The sequence below is a fragment of the Moschus berezovskii genome, chromosome 2, assembly GCF_049115385.1.
Source record: "Moschus berezovskii isolate FMDL1 chromosome 2, NW_MosBer_1.0, whole genome shotgun sequence".
Classification (NCBI taxonomy): Eukaryota; Metazoa; Chordata; class Mammalia; order Artiodactyla; family Moschidae; genus Moschus; species Moschus berezovskii.
The window spans coordinates 11591138-11601416 of NC_142461.1; the positions used below are offsets into that span (position 1 = coordinate 11591138).

Sequence of the window (10279 nt, forward strand, 5' to 3'; positions counted from 1 at the left end):
TCACTTATTTTACTACTGAGTCCACCAAAGCTTCCTGCATCCAGGGAGTGGTTGGTATCTGGTTGACCCTTGAGTGCATTCTTCATCTGTTTACTACTATTTGCAAAAACAAAAGCTATTAGGTGATGGGCTGTCCCGTATCAAATATCCTTGCAGGAGTCAGGTTTGCCCCTGATGAAAAATGCTTCTGCCCACCCTTTGTGTGCATGTGTGTGTGCTCAGTCGCTAAGTCCTGTCTGACTCTTTACAACCCCATGGACTGTAAACCCACCAGGCTCCTCTGTCCACGGGATTCTCTAGGAGAGAATACTGGAGTGGGTTGCCATTTCCTCCTCTAGGGAATCTTCCCAACCCAAGGATAGAACCTGCATCTCCTGTGTCTCCAGCTTTGGTAGGCAGGTTCTTTACCACCAGTGCCACCCCCATCCTTTAGACCTCCTCAATACATACAATTTCTCTTGGGGTTGGAGGGACACTACTATGTTCCTCTCAATGTCAGACAAACTTCTTTAATAGCTTTGTGACCTTGGGCACATGCCTTAACCTCTCTGTTTCCTCAGTTGTAAAATGGATTGACTGACAGCTGTTGTGATGCTGAAATTCTTTAATATGTTTGAAAACACCTAACAACAAAGTATTGTCTACAGCAGGTATTTAAAGAGCATTAATTTCCTTCCTTCTTCAGGTAAGGGCTCATTGAAAGAACAGTAAAATTTTGTGTAGATGTGCGAAGTGCGTCTTTCTTGGAAAGAAAATCCACGGTTTAACAGATTATCATGGGGGCCAGCGATGTTCCTGAAAAATAATTGTAGATTCTCCTGCCTGCAACCGCCAAAGGGTAAATCTCTTTCTCAGGGGATGAGATTTTTTGTGGATATTTTTGTTCTCTGGGTACCCTTTCTTGTAGCCTGATAACAGAAGAGGATAACCAGGTGAGGGGCTTTCTTTCTCAGGGAAGGGTCCCTTTGAACTTTCCTGAGGGCTCTGTGACTCCCGTTTGTGTTCCCTCCCATATGAGGGGTAGTGTGCCATCTGCAACTGGGAAGCAGGTTTAGGGTCGCTCAGCCTTCGAGGGCCGCTTCCTCAGCTAAAAACCAACTTTTGTGGGTTTTCTCAAGCTAAAGGGACTCTCTTCAGCTCCAGCTGTTAGTCAAAACCTCGTGGTGCAACCCTGGCCGCCAATCCCACCCTCCTAGGCCCCAATCCCGAGGCGGTGGGGGCGGGGAGGCCGCGCGCGCCGCTTCCGCTCCTCCGCACCACCAGAGGGCGCTGCGGTCCCGCCTCTGCCTTCCCGGGGTGCTTCGCGCCGGGCCCCTTCCGCGTGGGTGAGTGAATGTGAGAGTCAGCGTCGCGCCGCGCGCGCCGACCGCCTCCGCCGCCCGGCGCTCTTATTTCGGCTGCGAGGGGCGAGCGCGCGCGTAAAGGCATAGAGACGGGCGTTGAGCTCTCAGGCTAGAGCGTCGCCTAGTCGGAGCCGGAGCCCGAGCCGCGCGCTGTGTCTCCGCTCCGTCCGCCGAGGCCCCCGAGTGTCAGGGACAAAAGCCGCCACCGCGCCGCCTGCTCTCGTCGCCGGGGCTCATCCGCTGCCGCCGCCGCCCTGAGGAAAGTCTGCCGTCGTCTTCACCCGCGAGGATCCGAGAGCCATGTCGGCCAGCAGCCTCTTGGAGCAGGTACAGGCCCGGCCCGCATGCCTCGGCCATTGTGTGAGGCGAGAGGGAGCCTGACTAGGCCCGGACCCGCCACCCCCAGTCGGGCCAAGGCGAGGCCAGGTTTCGAGCCTCTCAGGCCGGCCGCGCCCAGCGCCTCGCCCTCGGCCCGTTCTCCCCGCTCTTCCCCGGGCCTCGGAGCCCGCCGGCCGCGCCGCGTCCCTTCCTCTCAGCGGGCCTCGTTTTTCTCTTGTTTCCTTCCCCTTCCTTGAAGCCCTGGCCCCCTCGCGTTGTTTGTGGCGCGGCCCGGCTCCTTTCCGCGGCCCCCTCCGGCTTCGCACTTCCCCCGCCTCCCGTCTTCAGCCTCCCCCTCCACCCCCGTTCCTGACGCCGCTCCTCAGACCTGCGCCTTTATTCCCTTCTCGGGCCCGGCTTTGATTTGTCTTTTCCGTTTCTTCCTCGGACTACTTGCCGCTCGGCGACGTTTCCTTCGCCTGCAGAGACCAAAAGGTCAAGGAAACAAAGGTGAGCCCGGCTCCGCCGGTGGCCCGGGGCGGGCGGGGGGACCCCGAGTGGGGGGGCGGGGTCTCCGGGAAGCGCCCGGGGGAGAGGACCTTTCGGAAGCCGCTTAGTTTGCAGGTGCCTCACACACTTAAGTGTTTGACCCTTTTGGTGTGTTCCTGCAGCGGACGAACAGCTTTTTAGTGAACAAGGAGTAATTCATTAGAAGTGGGGGGTGGAATCGGTTTTGAAATGTTCCAGGTCCTTAGTTTCCTGTAGGTCTTAGAAGGCCTTTGTTTTTCATCCTCGTGGATCACACTCTGGAAGTACTCACATGTGGTGGGGGAGGGGAAGCGGGAGGGAATTGAAATCTAGAGGAGCCAATAAAATGACCTTTTTAGATCAACTCTCTGGGTGGAGGGAGACATTTTCACTGACGAATTGTTGCTCAGCATTCATTCTCATCTTTACCGTTTTGAAATACAAACTTAACTTGCTCTGTTTAGTAAGGTTTTTCTCTTGTTAGGAGGTATTTGATTAATTTGGGAGGTAGATTGTACGATTGAGACACTCCTAATTGGAATTTTTTTCCTCTAGTACAAAATGGATCTGTACATCAAAAGGATGGATTAAACGATGATGATTTTGAACCTTACTTGAGTCCACAGGCAAGGCCCGTGAGTAGTTAACCATTTATTTACATGCTTGATCATAGGATGTAGTATACGTTTATTCTTTGCTCTGCTCTATCAATGAATCTAATTTTCACTGGACGACTTTCTTAATACCAGTCAGCATGTTATAAAAAAAAGAAAGGTTGTTATAGATGTTGTAGGCTGTTAAGATTTTCATCTCTATTGTCAGCAAACAATTCTCTGAGGCTAGTACTGATAACGTTTTATAGTGTACTAACAGCAACACTTGTTTGAGTAGTTCTTCCTCCTTACCAAGAATATAACAGTGCAAAACTTAAGAGTACTTTTCTGTGTTAAATATTTTCACCCCCAAAACATTTTTCACGTTGGCTTGTTTGGGGAGCTATAGAATTTACAAAATGGATTTAAAGTAAGTAATATAAGATAGTGTTTAGCACAGAGACAGATCAAGAATAATGGGATTCCGTTTTTGCAATGTAATCTATCTTCTAATGTGAAGATGAGTTGCATGTAGGTTCATGTATGAACATGACCTGTGCACAAAGTTTTGACTTGGCAGTTCTTTGTATTAGTATTTTGAATCCCAAAGACACAGCCACAAAGTGGTAGCTAATAAATATAAGTCCCCAGACTAATTAGCCAAAAGGAAAATTGACAGTAATTCATTCGGAATATCCTGGAAGGTAGAGAAGCTTATGGAACATTTATGTCAATTCTGAACAGATGCTCTGTGATATATATATAATAGTTTTGAATAACTTGATATATTAGTGAGAGTGCATGTTTCGGCCTAATTCTTATGTAAAACTCCTTTATTCCTTTTGTAAAAGTTTCTGCTTTGAAAGTGTAGAAAACACTTAAGCAAGTGATTGGGAAAAAGTTTTTACAGAAGACAACCAGTTAATCAGGAAAAGTAGGGAAGGAAGTAGAGGAATGAACTATCACTGGGTTCCTGCTATTGAAGTAGTTTGCTTACATAATCATAACAGGGAGAGTGAGAGCGTTTGGAAACATATTTCTAGGTAGTTCTTGTGAAACATTGTGTAATTCAGAGTTTTGAGCTCAGGGGCATGTGGGAACCTGCCAGATCAGGTGTAGGTATTCAGCTGTTATAATAGCATAACCTGTGATAATCAGTGCATTTGTTTTAAGAAAACTAAAACTTAAATGTCTTGAAAAACTTGGGGGGGTATATAAATTTTGATTGAGAAGACATAATTTGAGAATCTTTGTAGTTTGTCAAGAGTGTTTCATCTATTTTTTAACCAATTTTTATCACATTATTTGGAATAATTCTTCAGGCTTCATCTGTTAAGTGTAGACTGAATTTCTTATTTATAATGAATTTGGGGCTGTTAAAATTAAAACGCTATCTTTGAGACGTAGATTTCTCGTAAACTTGAGGGTATATGTCACTTAGTTTTTTAAGAGAAAGTTTTAAATTGGTAGAAAACAGCACCACTATTTAATCAAACTGCATTAGTTGAAAAATATAATCTTCAGGAGATGTGTTTTAGTGGCCAGGGAGAAGTACTCTTGTCTTTGATAATATAAACTAATACAGACCTAGCATATTAATAGTTATGATCATCCAAGTATCTTAAGAACAACATTCCCTATTGACTAGTTAGTGGATTCTTTGATGCCAGAGCTCTTTTGAAGCTAGGGTAAAGCGCTTTATTTTTTGAGGTGAGCTGACTCTGTATGTACAGAAACCAATTGTGTGTATCTGTTACTTTGATTTAAGGGACTACTTTGTGAGTTATAGGGTTTATTTATGTCAGCACAGATGAAAGAATTGTAATCTGTTTTCTAATGTGAAGACTAGTTGGGTAAAACTTTTTCTGGTTATTCTCAAGGATGATTCCTTTTTTATTTATTTTTTGATTCCTTTTTTAAAGATATGGTCAGTACCATTCCTTTAGAAATTAATTCCTGTTTTTAATGGAAAAGTTAAGTATACATTTTAGGTACAGCCTTTACTTTTATAGATGAAACAGAACGAGTAGCAATACTTGTTTCATTTTGAATCCTCTGGAAGCCACTGTGTACTTTCTTTCCAGGTTATAATTTTTTTTTTTTCATTTTTTAAATTTCAGGTTATAATTAAATAGTGGCATCTACTGATGTTCTCAGATGGTCCGCCAGAAAGCTATATTATAAACTAGATGTATTGAACTTTTCTTTTTGGTTTATGGTTGGGTAATGGCTGCACAGATTTTGGGGATAGAAATTGAAGTTTCCAGTTCTTTTTGTTGTTTTATTTATTATACAATGCAATTTTAATAGGAAACTCTTTTGAATATTCTTCTGTTCTGCCAGTATTCCCATTCCTTCAGTCCAGAGATAGTGGTTTTAATAAAGGCATCCTCAGAGAGCGGGCTTCCCTGGTAACTCAGATGGTAAAGAATTTCCCTGCAATGCAGGAGACCCTGGTTCCATTCCTGGGTCGGGCAGATACACTGGCGAAGGGATAGGCTACCCACTCCAGTATTCTTTGGCTTCCTTTGTGGCTCAGCTGGTAAAGAATCCACCTGCAATGCGGGAGACCTGGGTTCTCCCTGGGTTGGGAAGATACCCTGAAGGAGGGTATGGCAACCCACTCCAGTATTCTTGCTTGGAGAATCCCCATGGACAGACAAGCCTGGTGGGCTACAGTCCATGGGGTCTCAAAGAGTCATGCACAACTGAGTGGCTAAGCATACATTCTTTCTCACAGAACAGGACTCACTTGGTGAGATGCTGGGTTTTCCCTTTTCTGAATTGAAGCACTAAAAGCTAAGGCCTGGGTTCACTGTATGTAACTTTAGTTTTAAATGTTTAAACAGTTCAATGATTAAACCAAAATATCTTAGTCTATAAAAATACCAGCAAATTTATGGGAAGAGACCATCTGAAAAAAAAAACACTCCTTTTTTATGGTAATGGCTGAAATGTTTGTACTGTGTGAATAATTGGGAGAGGAAATGTCCTGGTTGTTTTATTTTTGTGTTTTAATTTGCCTTTTTTTTTCCCCCCACAGAATAATGCTTATACTGCCATGTCAGATTCCTACTTACCCAGTTACTACAGTCCCTCCATTGGCTTCTCCTATTCTTTGGGCGAAGCTGCTTGGTCTACTGGGGGTGACACAGCCATGCCCTATCTAACTTCTTATGGACAGCTGAGCAACGGAGAGCCTCACTTTCTACCAGATGCAATGTTTGGACAACCAGGAGCCCTGGGTAGCACTCCATTTCTTGGTCAGCATGGTTTTAATTTCTTTCCCAGTGGGATTGACTTCTCAGCTTGGGGAAATAACAGTTCTCAGGGACAGTCTACTCAGAGCTCTGGATATAGTAGCAATTATGCTTATGCACCTAGCTCCTTAGGTGGAGCCATGATTGATGGACAGTCAGCTTTTGCCAGTGAGACCCTCAATAAGGCTCCTGGCATGAATACTATAGACCAAGGGATGGCAGCACTGAAGTTGGGTAGCACAGAAGTTGCAAGCAATGTTCCAAAAGTTGTCGGCTCTGCTGTTGGTAGTGGGTCCATTACTAGTAACATCGTGGCTTCCAATAGTTTGCCTCCAGCTACCATTGCTCCTCCAAAACCAGCATCTTGGGCTGATATTGCTAGCAAGCCTGCGAAACAGCAACCCAAGTTGAAGACCAAGAATGGCATTGCAGGGTCAAGTCTTCCACCACCCCCAATAAAGCATAACATGGATATTGGAACTTGGGATAACAAGGGTCCTGTGGCAAAAGCCCCCTCACAGGCTTTGGTTCAGAATATAGGTCAGCAGCCAACCCAAGGGTCTCCGCAGCCTGTAGGTCAGCAGGCTAACAATAGCCCACCAGTGGCTCAGGCATCAGTAGGGCAACAGACTCAGCCATTGCCTCCACCTCCACCACAGCCTGCTCAGCTCTCAGTGCAGCAGCAGGCAGCTCAGCCAACCCGCTGGGTAGCACCTCGGAACCGTGGCAGTGGGTTCGGTCATAATGGGGTGGATGGTAATGGAGTAGGACAGACTCAGGCTGGATCTGGATCTACTCCTTCAGAACCTCACCCGGTCTTGGAGAAGCTGCGGTCCATTAATAACTATAACCCCAAGGATTTTGACTGGAATCTGAAACATGGCCGGGTTTTCATCATTAAGAGCTACTCCGAGGACGATATCCACCGTTCCATTAAGTATAATATCTGGTGCAGCACAGAGCATGGTAACAAGAGACTGGATGCTGCTTATCGCTCCATGAACGGGAAAGGCCCCGTTTACTTACTTTTCAGTGTCAACGGCAGTGGACACTTCTGTGGCGTCGCAGAAATGAAATCTGCTGTGGACTACAACACATGTGCAGGTGTGTGGTCCCAGGACAAATGGAAGGGTCGTTTTGATGTCAGGTGGATTTTTGTGAAGGACGTTCCCAATAGCCAACTGCGACACATTCGTCTAGAGAACAACGAGAATAAACCAGTGACCAACTCCAGGGACACTCAGGAAGTGCCTCTGGAAAAAGCTAAGCAGGTGTTGAAAATCATAGCCAGCTACAAGCACACCACTTCCATTTTTGATGACTTCTCACACTATGAGAAACGCCAAGAGGAAGAAGAAAGTGTTAAAAAGGTAACCAGCTTACCCTTCTTAAAACTTTAAAGGAAGGAGAAGGAACCCTTTTTATGACTTTAAGGGAAGGAGAAGGAACTAGAGAGAACAGGAGAGGTATAACACTGAACCCTTAAAAGCTTTGTAAATAACACAAGTATCATTTAACAGTTCAAGTCTTTATGGGAGGATAATTGGTCTTATTATTTGAACCTTAGTGTTAAAGAGTGTGGAAACATATAGGGGAAAGAAATGTGGGCTTAAGTTAAAGGAAAGCAGAAACCGTAGAGAAGCTGACTTTATGTGATGCAGGAACAGGTGAAGAATGAAAAGTACACAAAGGGAGTAATTGAAGTGAAAGAAACAGAACTGAAAGTAGGAAAAGATTGAGGCTGTAATGTGGCAGAGAAAAAGATAAAAATTCTGTTGCAGGTTTTAGCCTAGCTGGGTACGTGGTTATTTTCAAGAGTCACCAAGCCCTGACATTTCTGCCTGCCCGCTGACAACTGACAGTGTTAAGGAGGATGTTTTTCAGAACTTTCTTCCTTGTTCCTATCTTTTGTAGTGTTCTGCATAATCATTTTTTTTCCCCAAGATCTTTCTCCCATTAGGAAAGTTTATGTTTATTTTATAAAACTTGAAAAACAGATGGTCAGAAAAAGCTGGCCTCTTGCTCTTAACATTTTGTTGTATTCCTAAAGATCCACTTTCTCGTTTTCTCTGTAACAGGTGGTTATCTTGGACAGTGTGATGGGGAATAGATCTATACTAAAAGGTTGAATTTATTTGAAAGAGTTGGTCCTGTGCATTGAGTGTGTAAGGACCATGAACGAATGATAAAATACTGGTCAGGGCAGATGATGTATTATCCAGAACTTAAACATTTAAATGTAGAAAGTAGGTGAAAAGATGATGGCGAGGAGATAATACTTTTAAAATTTTTTCATTAATGATATAATCCTGAGTGGTTAGTTTCAAATGTAAAATAAAACCTAACAGACTTATGTAAATATATTCTCCTTGAATTGGTCATTAATTCATAGGGATCTTCTGTAATTGATCTAGGACCTGAGGCACTTGTTTTGCCTCTGTAAAGGAGGACTGCTCAAAGGAATAACTTTGCTCAGGTAGATTATCTACCTCCATAACACAGAATCAGGGGTGTGTAGTTGCTTAAAACAGGATGGTTGACTTTTATCTTCCAGTATATACAGACAAATAAGAAATAGAGATGGATACTTGTCAGTGATGCTGAAAGTATTGGGGAGATAGAGCCAGATTACTGGAAAGTTGGCTGTTGGAAAAAACTTGCTCTTTTCCTAGAGTTTTAATAATTTAACTTAAAATTCTCCATAATCTTGTAGAAAAAAGATAGTTGATTTTGCCAAACTTGTGAAAGGCTCTAAGTATGTCTGCACAGGCTTCTCTTTCTGGAGGAACAACAGAGAGACTGGCTTTTTTGGGCATCATGTAATGGCAGAGCAGATTATTAATGTGTGTGAGGGGCATGCAAGTGCTTGGTTTAATCACTTGCAGCATGCACAGTGTCTTATCATATGTTAAGAATCTGCTTGCTTTCACCTGCAAAGTTCTGTTCTACACCTTGTGGTTTTAAAAGTAAGAAGGTACAGACAGGGCTGTTTTTTGGAATGTTACAGCATAACTGTTAAGATCATTCTGTATATGTTAGAACTAGTGGGGAAGCTGTTTAAAAATGAAGCAGCAAGTTTGAGGATTGTTAACTTATGTTCAGTCTTTATCAAGTATTAAATTCACTTGAGTGGTTCAGTGAATGATAAAACTTCATAAGAAGGTGTAAGATACATTGACCAGCCTTGTATTTTCAAAGAGTTGAGTGTAGTAATCAAGCTAGGGTCTTTGTTACGGTAACTGATGGATCTTCCATAAAGACTTTTGATGAATGAGTATCCTAATTGTTCTCAGGTGAACTAATCACCAAAAATAAAAATGAAAGCTATTATACTTGTGTCAGATTACTTTTTAGTTTACTTTCTGTAAGAAAAACTTGCTGAGGTTTCAGGAAGGTGCCTATGATTGCTTCCAAACCCGGTTACCCTTTCAGTCAGTATTGCCTTACTCCTGTGTTGCCCACTGTTATTCTTTAACATGCTTACATAACTGACTGTAAACTGTTCTTTTTAGTCTTTATTAGGCTTCCAAGATAAAACAAGTTTCATGAGAATGGGACTGATAGCTCACTGAAGCAGTAAACTCCCTTAAGTGGGGTGTTTGTTTGTCTGCCTTGGTATTATTTACAAGATTGCAAAAGATCTTTTGACCAAATGGTAACTCAGTCAGTAGGGAAATACTTAATACTTCATCCTGAAAATGATGTCACAGCTGTTCTAAAGTTCCGTGGTTGGGCATGTTTCTTGGCAGAACACTGTGAAGCAGAACTATGGCCATTTTTGCCTTGTTCTGTCACATGATCTAATTCAATATCATAAAACCGTCTCAAGATCTATCTAGCTTGAATATCTTAGCTGTCTGGCTTGACGCTTTCAGCAAATTTTAGTGACTTCAATATGTGGTTTACTTTGTTGTATACCTCGGATACTGTTTTGTAAACTCTTTCTGCATTTGTTTAGAACTTGCCCTTAATTGATAAGTATTTCTTCTGTGACATCACTTTTGAAGGCTTCATAGTATTCTATCAAAGATTTATTGTAATTCACCAGTCCCTGTTGAGTATGTTGGCTTCTTTATACTTTCTTCCCAGCTAAAGTAACACTGTTGTAAACATTCTAAGGGGCTTACCTGATAGCTCTGTTGGTAAAGAATCTGCCTGCAATGCAGGTCTGGAAGCTGGAGGAGGGATAGGCTATGCACTCCAGTATTCTTGGGCTTCCCTTGTGGCTCAACTGGTA

General features: G+C 43.2%; 1 protein-coding gene across 1 annotated transcript; it reads left to right on the top strand.

Annotated features, from left to right (window-relative positions):
* The first annotated feature begins 1319 nt into the window (after nt 1–1319).
* YTHDF2 (YTH N6-methyladenosine RNA binding protein F2) lies at nt 1320–7408 on the top strand. Its single transcript, XM_055397363.2, is given in 5 exon segments — nt 1320–1670; nt 2147–2171; nt 2745–2824; nt 5826–7383; nt 7386–7408. Coding segments are annotated over 5 exon segments (1713 nt in total). The 5' UTR covers nt 1320–1643.
* Nucleotides 7409–10279: the final 2871 nt, after the last annotated feature.